General features: G+C 49.7%; 1 protein-coding gene across 10 annotated transcripts; it reads left to right on the forward strand.

Moving 5' to 3' along the window:
* Positions 1-1,832: 1,832 nt before the first annotated feature.
* On the forward strand, positions 1,833-22,644 carry Krba1 (KRAB-A domain containing 1). 10 transcript variants are annotated; one of them, XM_031381759.1, is made up of 18 exons: positions 1,972-2,109; positions 8,538-8,664; positions 9,029-9,148; positions 9,648-9,797; positions 10,436-10,591; positions 11,493-11,624; positions 12,018-12,191; positions 12,861-13,010; positions 13,722-13,922; positions 14,379-14,552; positions 14,919-15,095; positions 17,139-17,291; positions 17,778-17,930; positions 18,603-18,797; positions 18,888-19,028; positions 19,728-19,850; positions 20,192-20,302; positions 21,316-22,644. In XM_031381759.1, the coding sequence occupies exons 1-18, from the start codon at positions 2,098-2,100 to the stop codon at positions 22,125-22,127; spliced, it is 3,261 nt and encodes a 1,086-aa protein (XP_031237619.1). In that variant the 5' UTR covers positions 1,972-2,097; the 3' UTR covers positions 22,128-22,644. The 10 variants fall into 10 exon arrangements, with proteins under 10 accessions (XP_031237616.1, XP_031237621.1, XP_031237615.1 ...); XM_031381760.1 differs by having other exon boundaries at positions 10,439-10,591; XM_031381765.1 differs by having other exon boundaries at positions 10,439-10,591; positions 19,743-19,850.
* The last annotated feature ends 862 nt before the right edge of the window (positions 22,645-23,506 follow it).

Here is a 23,506-nt window from a genome sequence, read left to right on the forward strand (position 1 = left end):
AAGCAAAACAACAACAAAAAAAGAATCATTATGTCAACTGTTGATAAAAATGTCAAGAAGCCCTGGTGGTAAGGATGGAGGTTTCCTCACACATATTTGCTGATAACAAGAATGACCACAAAAGGCCGCCAAGACCACACAACCTTGCACAAATGCCATAGCAACCTTGTAGGGGAAAAGCCCTTCTACAAGGATGCCCTCCCAGCAAATGCCTGCTCAGAGTTGGACTAACAACACCTTTGTTACGGATCCGTATAGCCAAGGACTATCATTTCAAAACAACTGCACAGCAACCTTGCTCATTTTAGAACACCAGCACCTGGGATGAAGATGCTGGTGGATCTCTGTGAGTTTGAGGCCAGACTGGTCTACAAAGCAAGTCCAGGACAGCCAGGGCTGGTTCCACCAAGAAATCCTGCCTCAAAAAAACCAAACCATAACAAAATCCTTTACCTTCCCTGAACACAATCATTGTTTGTGATGGTATCATATCCGAGACTACAATCCCTGTCATCTGGAGTAAAAAAATTTTAACGTAGAGATTATAAGGGCAGGTGTAGAGGCAAAAATAGTCAAAAAGGTAACGAATGGGCAGCAGTTTCTTCCCATAACTTTTAACAACTGGCCATTCAGCAAGTTTGATGGTGTAAGCTCTTCCTAGGGACAGGCCCAAATTTCCAAATGCTGCACCAAGCCCAGACAGCAGGAGTACACTTAAAGCAGAACAGCGTCAAGACACTTCACATGTAATTTGCATCCACTGTAAATTGTATCTTTCTTTTTTGAAAGGTTTTGAGAGGATTTTGTGGCTTAGGGATCATGATTCTCTGGCTTACCTAGGACTTACCCTGAGAAGCTACTGGAGATGAGACTGAACTTTCAGTTTGCCATTTCCATGTTCCGGTCCTGTCCTTGGAGTGTGAAGGAGGAAATTCACTCAGTTGTGCTCGGCAGTAATGGTTTGTGGTCTCTGCTTAACTATGTGTTCTGGCATGTCGGCATACAAAACCAGTGGAGCCCACGTAGGCCAGAGTCACTAAAGATCTATGTTGGGTTTGCTAGGGGGAAAAAAAAATCATCCTTCCTCGGAATATGGCAGGTGAGGGAACTCCCCTGAAGACATTTTTAGGAGTTGAGAGCAGAAAAGAACAAATCTTGGGTAGGGTGGCTTCAGCCGTGGCTCCAAGCACCTGCTTCAAAGAGCAGTTGAAGCTCCACAAACGTCTCCTCTTTGAGTTTTTCCCATATAATGAACGAAGGGAATGGTGAGGGCTCCAGGAAGGAAAATGAACCTTAAAGTGCAGCCTGAGAACTACACAGACAGCAGCACAAATGAATCCAGGGATGGTGGGTCCCACACTTAGTCCATACATCAGACATATATTTAAGGCTAGCGTTTGTCAGGAACTACTGGGGTGGCCACCATCAATGGGCGAGACCAGCAAACAAATAGTCCCATAAAATACAGTGATGCAGACCAGTGTGGCGGTGAGCCACTGTGCCCCGGCCCTGAGCCACTCAGGGTCGGGTTTACGTGACTGCGGCCTATGGGAGAAACCGGTCCCTTTTTATCCACGCATCCCAACCTGGCACCTGTACAGGGAGCGCTCAGAAAGCGCCGGAGGCTGAAGGAAACGCCGGAGTGGATGGGTGGTTATTTGGAGAAACGGTTGTTTGCACCAGAGCATGCGCAGCTGCAAGCCTGTCAGGACATAGCCAATGCCAGGAGGGTGCCTGAACCTGAGGAGCTAGAGGTTTGAGGGACAGAGCAGTAAAGGAGAACCCCAGCCACGCCCCCTGAAGCCACGCCCCCGGCACGGCGCCCTCTGGGAAGTGTAGTCTGCGCTTGCGTCGTTATCGCTGTGAGGCTGGGGGCTGCGGGCGGAAGCGGGACCACCCCTCCCGGGATGCGAAGCGCCGGGCCGACCCAGACGAGCCAACTCCGTGGCTCTCGGTGCAGCGAGTTCCTCGGCACCGCTTCCTGTCGTGCAGAACTGGGCCGCTGTCCCCGAGAGTCTCGAGGGTCTCGGTGCAGCCTCCAGCCAGAGCCGCACCGGAAGCTGGGTGGGCCAGGGAGTCGCGAAGCTGAGTTCCGCCATGGCGCTCCAGGTAAGACGAGCCGTTGCGGACCGACGGACGTCTCGGTCGGGCTTCTGGGTGCAACGCGGTCCCCGGGGCAACAGGCCCCGGAGGAGCCGTCACCGCCGACTTTGAGCTCCAGTGAGCCGATCAAGGTCTGCCAGTGCCCAGGATTCGCTAGCCAGAAGTCTAGGGCTCTCCCCCTTCTCCCAGGACACACAGACCTGGAGATATTTTTTCTACCTGGGGATCTCATTCTTTTAGCTTTTCAGTACAAGATATCGTGAGAGGGTGTGCATGATCGAAGCCCCAGCGGGTCTTGGGGGGAGTAACTAAATCTGACCTTTATTTTTGTTATGATACGGAATCCCGGTGAGTTGGGCCGAAAAAGTGGGGAGAAAGAAAACAGATCGAAGTTAATGCTGGTAAAAATATGTCAATCCAAGAGCTGAAGAAGAGACCCATCAGCTGTTGTGGCCTAGGTAGAGTTTGGGCAGGGTCGTAGGCTGTGACCGTGCCAGGGCAGTTGCTGCACTGCCTTCTGGGTAGACACCCAGAGTCTGATGTACAATTTTGGTGCCCACGAGCTTTGGCTAGACTTAGACAGCTGTATTGAAGTGGTGGCTGGACATCACAAATACCCCACTAGAATTTCAGGAGAAACGGTAAGCCAGGTAAATTGGATATTGTCTGGCCTGCGAACGTCCTTTTTTAGCTTTGACTGACAGGTAGCCCAAGGACACTCTTGCACAGATACGCCCACTGGCCTCATCCCATCCTAGAGTCTGCTTATTTGGGTTTTCTGTTCTGTAGATGAGGGAATTGGACCACATATCTCAGACCTGATGTTCAAGGAAGAGTAATCCACACACTCTGTGGCTGCATAGAGAAGATGGTCATTCATGGTCTTTGGGAGTATAGGGTCACACTGTGAGGGAGAAGGGTAGGGAAGGTCTGAGATCTTTGTGTTCAGTGTGACAGGGGTGACAGAATCACAGTGGTGTGTGCACAGTCTGCAGGTGGGGACAGTGAGTGGCAGCATTGTACAAGGTCTGACCCTGGTAGCCTGATATGCTGGGGCAATAGGGCTAGGCTGACACAAGACTGAGTGCTGAAACTGCAATTTCATACAGAGACTGACACAGTAGAAGCAGATTCTTAGGAGGTCCATCGTGGCAGTTATGAGCAAGGAGATTGATCATCTACAGCGGTCTTAGGTTTTCTTCTGATGATTGGGCAGAGGCCCAGATAGCAAGCCAGTGGTAGCTGTTCTCCTGAAGTTCGTCTCCTCCGCCCCATCCACTCTGCCTCTTCCTCTCCTTTCCCACTCCCTGTCTCTCCCTCTCTCTCTCTCTCTCTCTCTCTCTCTCTCTCTCTCTCACACACACACACACACACACACTCACTCACTCTCTTCCTTTGCTTTTTATTTTTTATTTATATTTTTCGAGAGAGTCTCACGTGGCTAAAGATGACCTTGACCTGATTGATCCTCCTACAACCATCTGAATCAGAGGCATGTGCTCTGTGCGGCACTGGGACTTAACTCCAGCACATACTAGGCAAACACTTTACTGTCTGACCAACATCCCCCAGTTCCACTTCTTCCATTTGGGAAAGCTCTGCAGGGAGCGTCTCTCCACTCACAGCTAGTTCCCGTCCACATCAAAGCAAAACACTCTCAGTGCCGATTGCCTTTTGAGGCTAGGTTGGAGAGAGGCCTGGAAAATATTGCATGCAAAGGCCTAGAAGAGCCAGATATATTTAGCCTTGAGATAAAGGCCACATACACTGTGCCCCCAAAGTCAGGAGTGGTGTACAGAAGAGCCTGAGGTGACAAGCATGCTCTGTAAATGGATATCAGGCAGATAGGCTTGGCTATAGTGACACTAGTCACAGCACTTGATGGGCCCCAGCATTCATTCTAGACATTTATAGAATCAATAGTAATTAATATTGTCTGTACAGTATCCCTATGAACTAGAATGTGATCCGCTATTACAGATAAGTTTGCTAAGGCTCAGATGGGCCAACCATTGGACTGAAGTCCCATGACTAAAATGTTGTCATTCCGTGCACCTTAGACTGTGGTTCTCAGGAGGACTCACTCACACTAAGCAGACTCACAGAAGATTAATAAAAATGCTGTGGTTTGACAATATCCTCCAAACTTCACCCGTTAGAAACTTAATTCCTAGTGTCATATGTTTATGCTTTGTTAGGAAGTCATTGGAGTTAATGGGTGGTTGAAGGACTACCCTTGTTTAAAAGACTTTCTGGCTTGCTTGCTTTGTTTCCCCATCAAACTATCATGTACCATATGATATGGCCTGGAGGCCCTCAACCAACATGGCCCCTTGACCTTGGATTTCCCAGCATCTGCAACTGTAAGAAGGCAATTTATTTTCTTTATAATCACCCCATCTCGGGTAGTCTGTTACAATGATAGAAGCACAGAGAGGAAGGAAACCAGGTGCTTACTTCTAGTGAGAAAGGAAGCTGACAAACTGAAAATGTGTGAAGATACAGCTGTTGAGATATCTGGCCACCTGTCTTCTTTGTATTTCTATATTAAGATACCTAAGATGGGTCAATTACAAAGAACAGATTTTGGCTGGATGTGGCAGTGCACGCCTTTAATCCCAGCACTTGGGAGGCAGAGGCAGCTGACTCTGTGGTGAGTTTAGAGCCTGCCTGACCTACACAATAAGTTCTAGGACAACCAGGCCTACAACAGTGAGGCTGCCTCTCAAAAAGCAAACAATAACAACCAGGTTTTCTTCCCCCCAGTTCTACTGCTGAGAAATGTAAAGTGTAGGGCAAGGGACTGGCATCTGGCCAGGGTCGCCGTAATATGTGGGTTAGCACCTTTTCTGGTTGTCCTGACCAACTATCCAGCAGAAACACCTAAGAGAGGCTAGGTTTACTTTGGCTCATACTTTGAGGGGGTGCAGTCATGGTCATTTGACCCCTGTACTTGGGCAGACCATTGTGGCAGCAAAGAGTGCATTCTCTAAGTCTCGATGATTGGGAGATAGGGGGTTTGACATGAAGGATCCAAGAGTACTACACCCCAAAAGGCCTCCCTCCAGTGATATCATTAGGTCCACTTTGTAAAGTCTCTATAACCTCCTAAAATCGTTCAGCAGACAGGGAACAAGCTTTTAAAGCCTGAGCTTGGGGGCACCAGGAGGCTATTCACATTCAGCCAGTAGCACTGTTGACCCATGGTGGAAGGCAGAAGGGCAGAAGAACATGAGTAAGAGAGGAAGAAGAGGCTAGCCCCATCCTGTTATCAGGAGATTACTTCCCCCAGATGATGGCCTTAATCTGTGCGTAGCCTAGTTGCTCTCTCCCCTAGAGTGGACCCTGCATGGGAAGCTAATGGAGTGCTAATGGAGAGCTGTCTCATAAGCTCACAGGTGTTGGGCACGCTGGACAGCTGGCAGTATGAAGCTGTAGTAGCCTGAGCCATGCTGCTATGTAGGCCAGAATACATGTCATGTGGCCAAGGCCAGGGATCCACAAGCAAGACCTTCCGTTTTGCTGAACTCAGTCTGTAAACTCATGCTATTCTGTGGGAGCACCCTTCCTTCTCGCAGGGTCTGAAACAGTTGACCAGTTCCAGCTCTTTGGGTTGCAGGCCCCATTGGGTCAGGTCTCTCTGTTGCCATGGCTTGGCTAGCCTTTCCAGTGATTCCCTTAGCCATCACAGTGAGAAGGTTGGATTATAAATAGGGGCGTCTATTGTTTTGGCCTTATTAACCCTTCTTGATGGTGAAACTTCCCTGATCCTCTGTAGTTGTCTACTTAGTGTATGAGGTAGTGAATGTTCATACATCATAATTTATATGACTTTCAAAGGATACGAGTGTTCATCACAGCAGCATCTGTACATGTTTAAAGTGTGGGAGTAAAACATGCATATTCGGTCTGCAGGAGGCACACATATACCCCTGAGCCTGTTATGACAGACCTGGGAGTCTGCACTCAGCAGCCTCTTCCCACTTGCCAGCCCCCATGGTTCCCAGGCATTGGCTCCTAGGATACCAGAAGGGAGAAGGGGAAGAGGGCAGCAAACCCCACCTGTCGAGGCTCTAGCATTTAGATACCTTCTGAAAATTCCCAGAACTCCAGAAGTCACACAATCGCAGAAACTATCTGCAGCTGGCAGAACCATGCCTCTGGTAAAGCAAGGCAAACCACAGCTGCTGCAGAGCAGTCCCACATCCCCACACCAGGGAGTAAAACAAAAATAGACTCTTACAATATTTCTATGTTTTTTTTAAAGAGACCAAAATTCTATAATTCTCATTACAAGCCTCTCTGTTAACCTCTAGTTGGTTAGATAGAAACCCTTTTGAGATGCACATTCCCAGGTGCCTGGCTGAGGCCACTTAGTGCTAGATATTTTGAAGGGCAGCAGTGCCATGCCTGCCCTGTTGGCTCTTTAGTTCAGAACCTAAGATTGTCCACATTTTATGTGCTAGGAGGCCAGCAAGAAATGAAAAATGGCTCCCTGCTAGAGGTTTGTGGAGTAGGAGATGATCCTGAGGGATAGTGGCCATAGTGGGCCAGAGCCACAAGTTAAGCCTGGGGAAAGAGTCTGCTGTTTGCCCAGCAGGCCATAGAGATGGTTGGGAATGCACAGTGAGCCAAGAGACAAAGGACACTGCCTCTGATGCCTTCTGGCTTCCGGATGTCAACAGTCAGTGGAGATGCTGGCCCTGGCCAGAAGTGTGACTGGAGCCTAACTACTTCAGAATGTCAGGGCTCTGGGTGTGTGAGTCTGTGGATACTCATTGCTAACTGTCAGCTGTCGGGAATGGCAGGCAGAGAGATGGCGGGGAGTGGATGACAAGGTTGCCAGTTCGCAGTAGAGATAGTTTTTAAAAGCAGTGACATAAATGCATGAAATAGGCAGTAGAGTCTCCTCTGCTTTATTAGAAGTGTCGCCATTTTCTTTACAATTCCTTCCTGCAAAGCATGCTTGTTTCTAACCTAGATGTATTCTTTCCTTGATTTACATTCTGGGTTATTTGCATGGTTAATTTCTGCCATAATTGAAGCTCATGCCTATCAGATGTTGGTCTTTGTCTGAGTTTTCATGGCTGTTTTAATGATGACTTTTAAAGTGAGAGCTATTGCTTTCATCTTACAAAGCCGCAGGAAGCAGGTGAGCATAGTAGGTAGAGGTATGGACTGTGGATGTAAAGCAGTGTCTCCTGAAGCTCCTGGGCTTCTGGGTTTCTTCTGAGCAGATCCCTAAGGACCACACTACAAGCTTTCGATGCTAAGTGGCAATAGTGGGAGGGGCAGGTAGGAAGCATGGTGAGGTTGAGCCGCTAGACTGCAGCCTAGGAGGGCTTTGTGGACATCACCTCTGCTGTATGCTTCTGCTGTGTGAGCCTGGTGGTGGGTGTCACAGCTCTCACAGTGGAATTGACCAAGGCTGTACCAGTTGAAGCCATGAGGGGCAGGTAGGACTGGAAAAGTGGAGGTGGGTTCTGCCCAGCAGCTAGGAACCTGGACCCACACTGGAGCTGAGATCAGGGACCCTAAGCACAGGTCAGGCCTACGAGTGCCTGGCTCACCGGCTACCTGGCCGGCAGGTGGAAAAGGGTCAGTCGTCTCTAGATCTTTGAGGCTTCCTGGGGTTTTTGTTGCTGCCCATCCCTCTGCTTTTTGATGGTGTTTAATTTCTGACATGAATTATGTCATCCCTGCTGAAGAACATTAAGTGGGATTTTTCTTTGCTATGTGGGTTGATTAACCCTAGTTCAGAAATCTAAGATGAAAACTGCTCCAAAGGGCAAAGCTTTTGAGCACTGTGATGCCACCGTGTGGAGAAGTCCATAGCTGAGCTCCTATAAACATTTGTAATCAAAATGCGGCATACTAAGAACACTGTAAAGTTACCATCAGCTAGGCATATACAAAAGAACAAGATTGAGTGTCATCTCTAAAATAACTCATTGTGTACATTGAAAACACTCAAAAACAAATATTCAAGACACATCTGACCCCAGGAATTTGGGATAAAGAATACTAGACCTTGCTAACAAGCTGGTTTTATTAGCTGATGTCCCCCTTTCAATGCCACGGTGCTGGAGTTTCAGGTCCTTGGACATTTACTTATTAACTGACAAAGCGAATGTAGGGCTTGCCTGCATACTTAGGAATGTAGTTTCATCTTCCATGTTATACCCATGTTATACCATGTTATAACCAAGGTTAAAGACCTTGTTTCTAAAAAGTTGCTGGCAACACATCTTCCTGGGCACCCAGCTAACCCCAGCACTGTCCCAGTAACTGCTGCTCCCAAGCCAGGTCCCACCCACTTCTGCACTGCCTGTTCCCAGTGTCTACCAGGAGACCCTCACTGAGTTCTAAGGGACAGTTTGGGTGGGCCTTGTTGGCATGGTTGCAGCCAACCCCCCCGGAGACTGTACCCACAGGTGCCCATCAGCTTCAAGGACTTGGCCGTGCGGTTCTCTGAAGAGGAGTGGCGGCTCCTGCAGGAGGGGCAGCGGGAATTCTACAGAGACGTGATGCGGGAAAACTACGAGACGTTGGTGTCTGTGGGTGAGGTCCTGAGGCCTCCAGAGTATGGGTTGCAGGGACAGAAGAAGGTAGCTAGTCTTGAGTCTGGGACCCTAGGCTCCTCCCAGCCTTGGTTTCCTTATCTGTGAATTGAGGAGTTTTAGGGGAGTGTTCAGAGATTGAGGCTGCCCAGGGTCGCATTTTCCTCTGTTACTTTGCTTGTTTCTGTGAGCTAGAGTGGGGGTCTGGGTACAAGGGTTTAGGTGTATATGGTCTTTTGATTTGATGACCACATAAAAATATAGGGAAAACTATACATCAATAAGCAGGCATCTGGGCCATCACATGACTGTGGGAGGGTAAAAGCCACTCAGTTCCCAGTGTAACCTGCTCCTTCTTTCCCCAGGGACCTCTGAGCTGCTTCCTCTCTCTGCTTTCCTGTCACCTGCAGAGGCTGGAGGAGCCACAGCAGGAGAGAACCACCAGGAAAAGGGACAAAAACCAGCTTTGGAACATAGTTCCCAGGGTAGGTCCTTGGTAGATGTTGAGCACTTGCTCCTAGTCGTGGTTTTGAGCTCCTAGGTTCTGCCCCTCAAATGACACTTTGACTTCAGCTAACTCAGTCAGGACCTCTTGAGTCCTGTGGCTTGGAGACTCATTGCATGTAGTCTATACCATAAAGAAATGCTCAGAATAAAACCTGAGGTCATGTCAGGGAGAACCTCTGCCTTGGGCCCTATTCGCCACTACCTAGAGCCAGCCTACAGTTTAAACAATAAAGGTGGCACACAGGGCCCAGGTAAGGGAGGGAAGGTAGAAGACCAGATAGGGCCACGGGGTCCTTCAGTATTACCCTTGTTAGAAAGGAGATGAAGAGCTACTGGGAGCTACTGGGCACAGGACCCTCCTGAGTCCAGCACCCCCTTCTCTCAGCCATTTTCTGTCTTTAACTGTTCTGTCTGTGACTGAGAGGGTTCCCCAAGGAGCTAGGTGACTGAGCACAGGGCTCATACACCTCTCCACAGGGGAGCAGCCTCAGCAGAGCCTGCACCTCACCGCATTAGTGCAGCTGGTGAAGGAGATTCCAGAGTTCTTGTTTGGAGAAGTGAAGGGTACTGAGGACTACTCCGAGAGTGGGAGCACCAGTCTGGATGGGGAGCAAACAAGCCCTGAGGGTAAGTCACACAAGCTGCAAGAGTAGCCTCACTACAATCACAGTGTTGTGCATAGCTGCCTTCCGGCTCTGCTCTTGACCTCCTCACTGTGTGCCCATCCTCTCAGCTTCTGGCTCCTATTGGGTACGGGAACAGCTCATGCCTTTTCTTGGTGTTCTTGTGTTGCTCCAGCCACCTGGTGATCGCTCCCTGTTGCCTTGCACTTTGCATGGTGGTGAGCAGTGTGTTCGTCCCTGTTAAGCAGATGGAGGACAAGAGAGAAGCTGAGCTTTGTCCTGATAACCAGTGGGGCCTAGGTCCTATTGCCAGCCTTTGCTCATCTTGCTTCACAGACTGTCTGTTCTTTCCCTGTCTACTTGGTCAGTTCAGTACTGACCTCACCCTTGAGCATGACCCTCTACCCATTGCAGCCCTCTTTAGTTAACGTTGGATGACATAGGAAGGGAGCAGGGATATAGAATGGCTTTATACTCAGTGCTGCTTTACCAGGACATAACCAAGACCATGCATCTTAAAGTTTCAGAGCTCAGCAGTGGCAGTGCGCAGGTCACTGGCTCATGATGGTTGTTAGTGGAACATGACAGGGAAAACACTGTTAGGACAACTTACCAGTTGGCATCTTTTCCATCTCCCAACAGTAGCTGTGCTTGTGGAACCTTGCCCTCCCCGAGGCCTGCTCAATTCTCTTCCGGAGAGCCCTGCAAGCCACCCCAGCCTGGCCACCACACCCACAGGCAGCTCAACTTCCAGTGGCCCTTCTGGAGACTGGGCACAAGGAAGCCCCTTACCTACTAGTGAGTCTGACCTAATGTGAACAGAGACACCCAGCATTGTAAAGGCTTGGCTCTGGAACCTGGTCTTAGACCCTGGACCCTTTTTACTTTCTCAGCCTTAGCTTGCTCTGTAGCTAACTGGAAACAAAGGTCTCTAAATAGTGAGAAAATGCACTTGGCCTCTTGTCTACAGACCAGGTGATGTGATGTGTAGTTCTAGATGGCCTGTCCCCCATGCTGCTCACTGAGGACTATATATGCACACAGGGAGCTCTGAGCAGTTCCTGATGTACAGGCCCTGCAGGTCACTAGCCTGCGTGCACCTGGCCGGATTCTCAGCCTGTCTCAGCAGCAGAGCAGTGCTGGTCACTGGAGTTTCTCTGGGGTGTCATTTTGTCTTGCAAGTCTTCAAAATTGTACTTGTCTGAATGCTTTGTTTGTTTTTTCTTTTTTGATTGTGAGCCTAGCCTTTAATGGCTGAGTCATCTCTTCAGTCCTGTTTTGGTGTTCTAATTTAGAATATTTAAGGGAATAAAGATTAAAAAGGACATTCCCAAAAAATGTACTCCAATTAGCTATAGTTGCATGTGCCATCTGTCTCACAAGAATCACATAGGAATCCTGAGTACAAGCCTGTGGTTTAGCTGTCACTTCGTCGGCTGGGCTAGATTCACGAACTGGAGTTCAAGAAAGGGTCTGGAAGCTTTTGGCATGAACCAGTCTTAGTATTTACAGTTAGGCCAGAAGGAGAGACGAAACAGCCCCCAGCCCTCCTGGAACCAATCCTCCAAAGATGGCCCCAGCCAGAGGGTGACTCTCAAAGAGTTAGAGAGTTAGAGTGGCCTATTCTCTAGGGAAACAGATCTGGGGAGACCCCAGTGTCTGAGTTCCTCCCTAACATGGCCTTTGTGTTTTGCAATAGGAACTGATGATAAACCACTGTCTACAGAGAAGGAAGGTATAGGAACCTCAGGAGAAACCTCCATTCATTTCACTCAAAGCCTGGGCCAGAGCAAGAGTTACCTAAGACAGGATAGAGGCAGCATGGGAACAGGTAAGAGGCTGTCTTTCCTGAGGTGGAGCAGCCTAGAGCTGAGTGGGGTCAGTGAAGGTAATGTCACTTACCCAACTGAACTCCATTACATCCCTATAAACCAGTGGTTCTCCACCTTCCTCATGTGACCCTTTAAATAATTCCTCATGTTGTGGTGACCCCCCAGTCAAAAGTAATTTTCTTGCTAATTTATAACTATAATTTCGCTACTGTTACAAATTATAATGCTAGTCCCAAGGGGGTTGCAACCCATAGGTTGAGAACCGATGCTATGAGATAAGCCTTGTGTGTTTGAATGGGTAATTCACAGCTGCCCAGAGATGGTGGAGATAGCTGAGGGTCTCATGCTGCCTGTCAGGACTACACTGACCTAGCTGCCTTGTCCATGCATAGGAACCCTTCCTGAGAACAGTCCACTGCAAGGCCTCATCAACTGTCTGAAGGAGATCCTTGTGCCCAGGCCCCAGCACCGGGGGACAGCCCGGGAGTTGCCGCCTTCTCTCCCTGGCTTGAGTGTGTTGAAGCAGACTAGAGCTGAGGTAGAGGCTGGGAGCCTGCCCTGCCCAGGTGAGTCCCTGGGTACCAGACCTGTCCAGGCCAAAGTCTCCAAGGTCCCAGAATGCCATTCATAGCTATTACTATGTTCAATACTGTCTCCCGTGATATGACCACTGTGGGTGCTCCCGTGTCCCTACAATCAAGTATCTGAAGCCTAACAGCTCTTTCAAAGATAGCAGCAGCAAACTTGATCCTGTTTTCCTAACTGTTCTCTGTTCCTTCTAATGTGAGACTTTGAGGAGGACTCAGTGCTCAAAAGTCACTTCTGTTGACATGAATGAGGTGTCAGTGGACGCTCAGGTCTGCCCGAGATTTTCCTCAAAAGACTGCCTAACTTTGAGCCTTGGTCTTGCATCTATCGAAGAGAGCTGTTCCATCCTCTGGCTTGGGGTGAACTTTAACTGCAGAATTACTCTCGTGTATGAAGAGTCTTACATGTGTCTGTCAAGGCCTGATGTGCCCTGAAGCTAAGCTGTACTCAGAGCACTGAAACTGCCAGCCCACTCCTTCAGTTTCCACCCTGAGTGATAGCCATGCCCAGGTGCCGACCACCTGGGAAGTCTGCGGTCCTAGTTTCTGTCCCTATGATGCTCAAACGGCACCTCAGGACAGTCCTTGTCTGTCTGTCAGGAGACTGAGGAGGCTGAGCTTAAGTGAGACATGTGCCTTTTCCCTTAGTGAAGACAGAGGCAGCATCCGGGGATTGTCCCCTTCAGGGCCTGCTGAACTGTCTGAAGGAGATCCCAAAAGCCCCAGACCAGCGTCCCAGCCCCTCAGGAGCATCAGATTTGCAGCTGCAGGAGGATCCAGGGAAAAGGCATTCTGGAGGTAAAGGCACTCATTGGGTTAGTGGTGGGGGAGCTAGATGTAATGTGTTTGGTCTCCCTGCTCTGAGTATAGCTGTGTGGCCCTTTACCACAAAATGTTAGCCAGAGGACCCAGTATTGGATTTCATCACTGCACAAAGAGCAAAGCAGTTGGAGATCCTTAGTCAGTGCTCTTGTTATAGGAGGTAAATGTACTAGAACTTTCTAGAAGGGATACTGGGGAGATAGAGAGAAATGAACTAGAGGGCAAGAGTTGGAGCACAGTAGACTGTAATTGTGACTGGGGATTCCTGTTGTCCTGTGCTCAGCCTAAGTGCTGTGACTGGAGGTTGGGGTTCCTACACGTATATTTGGACTGGGATTTTGTCAATTCATCAATAAGCTTGTATTCCTCAGAATACAGCCTTGAGAGTGTGGAGAGGATGGGTTTGAACCAAGCCTGCTGCATGAGAAGCAAAATCTGACTTGTTGTTGACCAAGGAGGGATTCATTTTTAAAATCTCTTAGAAAGCTATGGAGCACCCAGGGGTGGGAGAGGTGTAACTTGGATCTGTTCTTGGGATTGAAAAGTGATTATACCCAGAGCCAATGACTGCTATGGAAGCAGAGGAGCCTTGAAAGTCCCTTGTAACCCTCTAAGGAGTAGCTTCTCAGGACTTCAGGTAAGTCCAAGCCTGAAGTCGAGGCTCCCCAGCAATCACCTCTCCCACAGGGATGAGACACCTCCAGACTCCTCCTCCCCACCCTAGTCATGGAGCTGGCAATATGCTTACCACAGTGAAGGTAGAAGATGGCTGGGCCCAGAGTCCTCCAGTGCCAGCATCCTGCCAGCTTAGCAGGCACGGCTACAGCTCCTGTCCCACTGGAGACAACAGAGAGGTCCGTGTTCCCCGCTGGGGCCCCATGACTCTAGGTAAGTTCTGGGTTATCTTCCCACATAGTCTAGTGGAAATGAGTCTCAAAGCCTACAGGAAAGTACCTGCTTCTCTTTTGGCCAAGGAGCCTTTTCCCTGCCTCTCCTCCCACGCTGTTACACTGTAGTCCATGATCTTAATCCATGCCCACATGCAGGCAGCCCTCTGGTTTCAGGGCCTTCCTTTTGCTGTGAGGTCCTGGCTATAAAAGCTGACTACTGCATGTGGATGGCTGTCCTACCCTTCTCCTCAGAGTTGGGGTCAGTTTCATTCCTTCTTTAGAAGCAGAGAACACATTCAAAGTTCCTTACTGGAGGATCTCCTGCTTAGCAGATCCTGAAGCCTACTATAGAAGCAGGCTATGGGCCAGCCAGCCAGCCAAGGGCCAAGCTGGGGTCTGACAAGCAGGCCAGAGCCCAGCAAGAGAAGATGATAAGGTGGCCTCTCTTGTCCAGCCAGCAGGGCCTCAAGCTCACCCCTAGAAGCTCTGGAGGCCTGTCTGAAGGGCATTCCTCCAGGTGGGTCATCGCCTCTTCAGTCACTAGCCGTCTCATGGTCCAGAAGTCCCCAGCCAGGTGACGCCGGGTCTCAGAGGTTTGAGCTACAGCAACAAGGATCTCACAGCGAAGGTACTTGGGCCTGGATTGACAGTTATTCCTGTGCGCACAGGAATGCTGGTCATCTTCCTCTCTGGGCCTCCTCAAGTATATGTCCTTTCCTGACTCCTGCTTCATGCCTTCCCCCAAATAGCTGTCCAGGTTTGGTGAGAGTCAAAAGCTACCCACCCACTTTCCCTGCTCTGAGGACTTCTTATTCCCAAGAGTATTTGCCGGGGGGGTGGGGGAGAAGGGGGTGCTAGACTTGTCATCAGTGCCATGGGAAACCCCGGAAGGGGAGGGGGTTCTCTGGGCTGGATATCCCGGTGCCATATACTCTAAGGCCCAAGGATTTCTCCAGCAGGCTCTGACTTGACCCAATTATACTTCTCTCTACAGAAGCTACAAGGGAGCCACTTCTGCCTCTGAGTTTGCAGGGCTACCTGAGAGAAGGACCTGGAATCCAACCCTGTGGCTCCCAGGGCACCCCTACCAGCTTCTCCTCTGCCAGCAGCAGTGATGGGGATCTGGATTTCAGGAGCCCCAGAAGCAGCCAGGGGCAGCGTCTTGGGAAGGGTGAGCTGGTCCAGCTGAGGCTGTAGTTCCCTGGGAAGGAGTACAAGGTCCTTGCCCACTGTTACTCTGCTCTAGCACCAAGAGAAGTGCTAGGTGCTCCAAAGCAGAAGCAGACCCAGGACTTGTCTTGGCAGAGCGACAAGTCCTCTTGTTGTGGTAACTTGACTCAGAGGCGATAGGACAGTGACTAGCCATGTGTCCTTAATCTCCCTTATAGTAAATACTCCCCTATTCCAGACAAAAAGAAGTGTGCATAACACTAACTGGCCTCCAGCTTTAGGGATAGAGTGAGAGCCACAGAAGGCCACCTTCAGAGTGAGTCACGTACTTCCCTGGGCCCTGCCAAAGGAAATCAGGCTTGGGAACTTTGGGATTTTTTTTTTTTTAAGATTTATTTATTCTATATATGTGAGTACACTGTTGCAGTCTTCAGACACACCAGAAGAGGGCACCAGATCCCATTACAGATGGTTGTGAGCCACCATGTGGTTGCTGGGAAGTGAACTCAGGACCTCTGAAAGAGCAAGCAGCCAGTGCTCTTAACTGTTGAGCCATCTCTCCAGCCCAAACTTTGGGATCTTATAGAGCTTTCTCAGCATCTACCTTTGCCTTTCCTCTTGGAACAATCATGTCTGCCTTGCCCTGTGTTAGATATCCAGTTCATCTGGCCATCTGTGCCCTGGCCACATCTGTTGTTAGTAGGAAGACCTAGAAATGTAAAATTGACATCTGCCTCAGTGACCTGGCACCAGCAACTTAAAGAGTGACTCATTTTAGTTTACCCTGGTGAGTTAAACAAGCCTACCAGGGCTTCCTTCAGGCATTATGGATGACTGTGGAAAGCTACGTTTTCTCACAGTCCCCAGCCCACACCTACCAAGCTCCTGAGTTATGTGGCTCTAAGTCAACAGCAGAATGAGTGGAAAGCTTAGCTTGTAGCACTGCCCAGCTGTTAAGGCAGCAGAGCTGATACTGAAAACAAGGATGAAGCCAACTGAGTAAGTCACATTTATATGTCCTGTTCTTACCCTGATCAAAGACTCTGCTGGTTTTGCCAAACACTGCTTAATTGGGGCAGGATGGCTTACTGTGGTATTGTCTGGCACATACATGGAAGAGCTAAGTAACATTTTGCTGTAAGTTCAGGAGACTGCTTTTTTCTCTTCATGAGTCCTATTGAGGCAATCCCTCCCCCTTCCCCCTACCTTCCACCCCCAGTATACAACTCAAATGTCCTTCAACTTCCAGCCTCCCCACCCCTGTGTGTGTATCATGGCATATATATGGTAGAAGACAACTTGCAGGAGTCAGTTCTAAATTTTCCAACATCATATTGTTCTGGAGATCAAACTCAAGTGTCCTCAGGCTTGGCACCGAGCACCTTTGTCTGCTGTGGCTTTTACTTCTAAGCTGTGCTGTGCGGCAGTAGTTCACGTGACAGTCTCTTGCTCACAGCCTCTGCCCAGGTCCAGGATAGACAGGAGGCGCCTCATGGAGGGAGGAAGTGGCCAGTGCTCTGTTAGCCTTACCCCTCTAGAATCTCACATCATAAGACTGTATGACTAGGGGTGCTGTCTGCAGTGTGTCTGAAACCTATGGAGAATTAGATTTCCTGTAACCTGAGAGCACACTGAGAGGCAAGAAGGCCTGCAGCTTGCCTTGGAAGGGTAAAAGAAACCTTGTACACATTTGAATATTAGGGTATCCTGAATGACAAGAGGCAGCATCACCCCTCACAATGGTGACAAGCTGTTGTACTGAGGGAGCCTAAATCCTATACCTGAGACTAGACTTCTTCATTCTAGCTCCCAAGGCAGACTTCTATGTCAGCTTTCTCCAGAGCAACCTGAGTGTGGCCTACCCCAAAGCCCATGTCATGTCTCCATCTGGGACCCTGAGCTAGCAGAACGCGTCACTGTAGTCTGCGTCTCCTCCCTTCCTTCCTCTGCTCTAGTCAGGGCAAAGAGACAGGCTCCAGGGATCCACAGGGATCCGCAGAGCACTGGCTACCCATCATAGACTGATCATGATCCACCTTCACAGGCTATGCACCAGGAAACTCTCCACTCCAAGGCCTGGAGAATTGCCTGAGAGACATCCCTATTCCCAGGCCACAGGCTGCCTGGCCTTGCTCCTCAGCTGTAAACAGAGGGTTGAAGAGAACAGAGCCCAGGAACTGGACTGGAGACAGAGAAGGTAACAAAATGGTATTTGTTGGATACATGAGAGAAGAGCAGTCCTTCCTATCCTACACTCGCTTTGGCAGTGGTGTAGCAGCCCTCGATCTCAGCTGAGCTCAGAGGATGCTCTGAAACAGGCTTGGCAGAGCCCTGAGGGCAGGCAGACAGTCAGATAGACAGTCACTTCCCAACGAGTGCAGAGTCCAGGGTGAAGGCCCAGCACCACTGTCTGCTGCTCACTGAGCCAGAGCTTTGCTGACCGAGTGTTCTGACATGGCTGTATCATCATGCTCTGTTGTCTAGACACTAAGTTGGATATCTCCTGAGATTTCCTTTTGGCTTGGGTTGGCAGAAAAGAGGTTTGGGTTGGTGTAGCAACCAAGCAGAGTCATTCCCACATCTGAATCTTGTGTGCTAAAAACCTGGCAGTGGCAGAAATTCTGTCTATTCTGTGGCATTATGAGGTGCCATAGGACTATCAGGACTCTTCTCATTAAAACAGGACTGAGAGGTGAGGCCTCTGAGCCACCCCACCTCAGACAGCGTCCTGGAGAAGTCCCCAGCAGGAGTCTACATCGGAGCAGTCCACAGACCTGTACTCCCACCTGCCACCAAGTGACCACCAGGCCAGGAACGTGGCAATGGCCACAAGAGGGTGAGCTACCTTCAGGGTATACATCATAGTTTCCCTCCAGTTAGTTTTTGTCAAGCCAGTAGCCTTCCCTTCTCTCTGTTTTTCTATTTCTGTCCTTCCTCCCATCCCTTGCACGGAATATAGAAGTGGACAGAAAGAATAGGATGCTGTTTGGTCTAGCTCTGGGGGTTACTGCCATGGAAATGCTGCAGGTATCGAAAGGTACACCTGTTGTGGACCATAGGTGGCCTGAGCAGGGCCATGCCAGTTAGTCTTTGCAGTGGGTGGAAGGATGACACTTAGCTCATCAGTGGCCCTCTGTAAACTGCCAACTCTTGCGTGGTGCTGGGTAGAGGGTCTGCTAAGAAGTGGGTTGGCAGCCTATTACGTAGCAGGAAGGACTGCTGAGCTTGCAGGATTCAGGACCTAACTGAAACGTGATCAGGAGCAGTTCCTTCTGAGCAGGAGTTCCAGATCTTCCAGGAACTTCCAGAAAGTTCCGAAGCTCACTTAGCCAGGGACATGACTAGCTTCTGGCTTTGCTTCTCTGCCTATGACCAGGAAGTAAGTTATTCAGGATCCACTAGAACCCAAACAGGGTGTGGCTGAGCAGAAAAAGACAAATCCCAAGTGCCTGGCTATCCAGACTGGTGCTGTCAGGTACTAGTTGGTGAGCTCTTCTCCTTTGTTTAGAGACAGCCACCATGCCCTCACCTCTGCACCGCTTGGAGAACTCTCTGAGGGGGATCTTGCCAGTGAAGCCCTTGCGTTTCACCTGCGTGACTGGCCCTGGCCCCAGTCCCAGCCCTTGCTCCAGCTCCAGCTTCAGCAGCTCTGATGGAGAAGACCTAAGACCAGAGCCTGCATTTTGGCACTCACCCCTCCAGCGTGAGTCTGCTGGCATGGGGGTGGGAGTGGCAGTAGGCTGCTCTTTGGGGTGCCTGTCAGTACTCTGATGCTAGCTTACTTATGACACAGAGAAAGAGCAGCTTCCCTCATCTAAGGACCCTGTTCATTTGTGCCCTGTCTCTGGAGCATCTCCAAGAGTCAACAACAATAGCTGTCTTGCTGAAGACCCTGAAAGAGCAGAGCCCAAGGACTGCAGCAGCCTCAGTGCAGGTGAGCCTGGCATCTCTCTGGATGACAGCCACATGTCCCCCATGGCAGGGTCCAGACTTCAATCTCTGAGTTCCACTTCATTTAGCTGGCTCTCATTAAATGTTCCCCTAATTTTTTGTGCTTTAGAGCCTGTAAAACTGAGCCAGAGAGAAGGTGAGCCCATGAGTCAAGAACTATGTTCTGTTAGGGAGATCTTAGTAAACCACTGAATGATATGTATATGATATATATACATAGTATATGTATGTTCATTAATATATGCACACATGCATATGTGTACACACATATATACCATATAGTATTCAATAATTTTTTTTGGTTTTTTTTGTTTGTTTGTTTTTTTAGAGACAGGGTTTCTCTGTATAGCCCTGGCTGTCCTGGAACTTACTCTGTAGACCAGGCTGGCCTCGAACTCAGAAATCCACCTGCCTCTGCCTCTCAAGTGCTGGGATTAAAAGCGTGCGCCACCACCACTCGGCCCAATAATATTTTTAAGACTTGACAGTTTTAACAAAAGAAATATCAAAAGTGATCTTTTTCATTGGTAAAGCACTTGTCTAGCATACCCTAGACCCTGGGTCTGATCGCCAACATACACAGTGAGAATAAAACTTTTGAAATTGGTCCAGAAGTATAGAAATGACATCTGGTATTACAAGCCATTTTACTCTCCACCTGAGCTGTGACCCTGTGATCCAGACTTTGTTTCTACAGAAAGAGCAGAAGAGAAGTCCCACCCACCCAGAAGAGAAGATGGTGCAGAGCGCACATGCCAGCCTGGCCCTGTCAGCAGTGCCCAAGGAAAAGGAGGAGGAAAAGGAGGTAGGGGCCAGGGAGCCAACTTCAGAGGCCGTTCCACTTGTAGGCTCTGGCTGCCTCCTGTGCAGGACTCAGGATGAGCCACATTCCTCACATTTCCTTATAAGACACTGAGGAATTAGGAGGAAATGACAGTGGGTCCCCACTTGCCACAGCAGGCCAGCCCATCAGTGTTAGGCTCCCTAGCATCTTGCATCTGACTTAATCATTGTTTAAAAGTTGGAGATTTTTCATTGGGGTTGGAGTAGGAACGGGGGTTGTGGCTCATCAGAATATCCCCATGTTGGAAGTGGTGCTGACAAAGCAATACTGTCCTAATCCCAAGTGCTGTGTTCTTTCTGCAGAGGCAGCTAGGGACCCATGGCCTGCCCCTCAGCTAGAAGAAAGGCCTGAGCCCAAGGGTACTGAAGACTCCAGGGACCTGGAGCCTGGACATAGACAACCCAGTGCCACAGGTGAGCTGGTGGCTTTTCCAGGATTTGCTGTACTTTAGTGGCCTCTGGGAGAATCAGAACCAGGTCCATCGTAAGGAAGCAAACATGCTCCAAGTTCATCATTTGGGTCATGGTTAGGAAAGTCTTACATTGAAGCCACTCAGTACATGGTTCACTTTACTTCAGGTTTTCATGAAAGTGCACAGGCTCACCTTTTAGAGGCATTGAGAAGCATGTGGAGTCAAAGTTTGGTTTTGAAGGAACTGAACCTCCACACTGTTAAGTGACCTAGCTAACATCCTGCACAGAACACAGGCTTTTCACATTATACCTTGCTCCAAGGACTCACAGTGACAACCAGCAGGGTGATGTCCCCATGTCCTGAGCTGTGCTGGGAAGGCCTCCCGGGTGTGCAGGACTCAAGTGTCCTTGCCACATGCACTTGTTTGCTCTTACGCCCTTGCTGGGTACCTTCTGTGACTGCGCTTTGGCTCCTCTGAGAATGCAAGGTTTTGAGAGCGCTGGCTGCCCTTCAGATGAAGTATCAGACCATATTCTTATTTTGTGTTGTAGTGTTTGTTAGTTTTTGTTTGAGACGAGGTTTCACCAGGTAACCCCGGCTACCTGGAACATTTGATCCTCCTGCCTCAGTTTCAGATGCTTGCTTTAATTTAAAAATTTGGCGAGACAAGATGTGAGTCCTTGGGCTGTCCTTCACTGTCTGCAGCCCTAACGGTACTGGAAAGACAAGGGTGGTCCTTGACTGGGCTTTAGCAGACAGCAGATCCCTCTTCCGTTCTGGGCCAAGTAGGTGAAGAATGTCAGGAGCCTTAATCAGCATCATGTTGCCTGGGGTGAGACCCACTCCACGGCATGTGTGACTAAAGAATTAGACCATTTTGGAAAAAAAGGAACCTAAGATCTGGAAAGCAGGCCTTATGGGGCAGGATACTGAATACACTAAAGAGGTTTCTGGGGCTAGAGAAAAGATCCTTACGTCTAAGCACTCTTACCCACCCTTCCTCTGGTTTTAGCCAGGACCCAAGGGAAGCTGCTCTCTGGGGACCCTCCGGAGCCACCTAGCAAGTCTCCCCTTCCCACAACTGTCTTGTCAAAATGGTCACCCACTTCTCCTCAGCCACCATGCCCCTGTGGCAGGTCCTTGCAGCAGGAGCTGCATAACCTTGGTACTGCCCTCACGGACAAGCTGGACCAGCTTGCAGCAGCCTTGGCAGGCCTGACTCAGGAAGTTGCAACCATGAGGACCCAGATGGATCAGCTGCAAAGGCGCCCACGGAGCCTTGGACCAAAAGGTCAGGGTTCCTGGCGATTGACCCTCCCCCAGAGACCTCGCTGGGTCAACAGACTGGACCACAGACATCTACCCTACTGGAGACAGAAGGGTCCCACCAGACCCAGACCAAAGATCCTGCGGGCCCAGGCAGAAGGTTGCAAGCCTGGTGACCGCCCGGGACTCTCCAGAGGGAAGGGCAGTTCGGTGCCTCAGCAGCCTCCAGAAGCTGCCTTGGTAGAATCTTCCAGGCCCACCTGTAGTTCATCCCAGCAGACCTCCTCTACACCTGGAGACCACACTGTGCTGATTACACACCCGCCTCTGGAACACACTGGATGCCACCCGAATCCTCTCTCCCCTTCAGTGCCTACTGCCTTGGTGCCCCTTGTGGCCTCGCCTGCAACCAGTACAGACACAGAATCTCCGGCTGCTAGAGTGGCAGCCGTCAGCATTCCAAACCAGCCCAAGGAACCTAACAGCCTGCTAGGGGAAGCCCTCAGCAAAGACCTCTGGGGAGGTGACCACAGGGATCCAAGGTGGGGGGCCCATTAACCGTGCTGTTTGTCTGCTCAGCCTTGTTGGGATTCTGGGTGGCAGGGATGTCCTGGTGGGGCCCTCTGGAGTCCAGCCATCCCAGGCTGGCTGCTTTCCAGGGGTTATATCTTCCTTCTTACCTGTTCAACCAGCCCTCAATGGCTGCTGCAAGTCTGGCTCTTTGCCTCTGCTGTGCTGGGCCTCCATGGTGTCTGCATAGAGCCACGATAGAGGCATTCCTCAACCGTACCTCTGGCTTTCTTGGCTCAGGTTCAGCCAGTTGCTCTTCTTCCTTGGCAAATCCATCTAGGTTCCAGATGGGTGTCATGCATACCACATGTGCACAGAGCCAGCTGCAGAGGGCACCACAAGGGCACCTTAACCTACTCCTGATTTCAAGAACACTAAAAGGCTAGCCTTTGTCTGTCTAGAGTGAATACTTCACAGATCTCATTTAGGGAGAGCCTGGTCTATGGAATAAGCTGAATTTACCCACATGGATTCTAAAATTAAATAATAGTAGTTGCTAAGTAAAGGCCATTGGCTTCTATGGAAGGGTGCTCAGAGGGGACAACACTTGGGCATGGTTGCCTGGATTGTCACCAGTCATTTGGGACTAGGTAGCTGGTGTTCCCCTCTTCCACACACACCTCCGGAGAACTGAGCATGTGTGTATAGTACAGCTGGGGACAGAATGCCACAGGGCCCCAGCGGGAGAATACTGCATATGTGTCAGTCAGTCTCCTGGGCTGTGTACAAAGTGTCACAGACTCAGTCAGTCTGGGCAGCTTAAATCAGGGGTCCCAAATCTGGGGCCTGCCAGGCTCGGTTCTGCAAGGGACATTTGGCTCTGTTGAGGGCTATTTTCATGCTCACAGGGCATCTCCTTTGAGTTTTCTCCAAGTGCCCTCATACCAGGACACAGGATGTTTTAAACGGCTCCCAATCTCATTTGAACTTAATCTAAAGACTCTAAAGAACATCACATTCTGAAGTGCTGGAAGTGGGTTGGGGGACAGTACTTTCTCCTAGTGCCTGGTGTCAGCCTTTTCACATCATGACAGTGTTGTCATCCAGAAAGTTTATATTCAAAACTAGACAGTTGAGATTTAAAAAAAAAGTCGGAAAAAAACCATGTTTTAAGTATTTTACAATTTTGTGTTGGGTTGCATATATCACATTTCTCAGCTACATGCAGGTTAAGCAGGCTACAGGCTAGCTATGCCTGTTAGGATTAAACATAAAACAGGGAGGAGGGCACCATTCTTCTCATAATACACCTAAGACCTAGGCCAGTCTTGGCTGACTAGATGTCACTTCATCTGCTTCTGCCCTGGTGAGATGCTTGACGCTCTACCACAGCTGGCCACCATATATTTACTCACTCCATGTCCTTC

This window comes from Mastomys coucha, unplaced genomic scaffold (genome assembly GCF_008632895.1).
Source record: "Mastomys coucha isolate ucsf_1 unplaced genomic scaffold, UCSF_Mcou_1 pScaffold20, whole genome shotgun sequence".
NCBI lineage: Eukaryota > Metazoa > Chordata > Mammalia > Rodentia > Muridae > Mastomys > Mastomys coucha.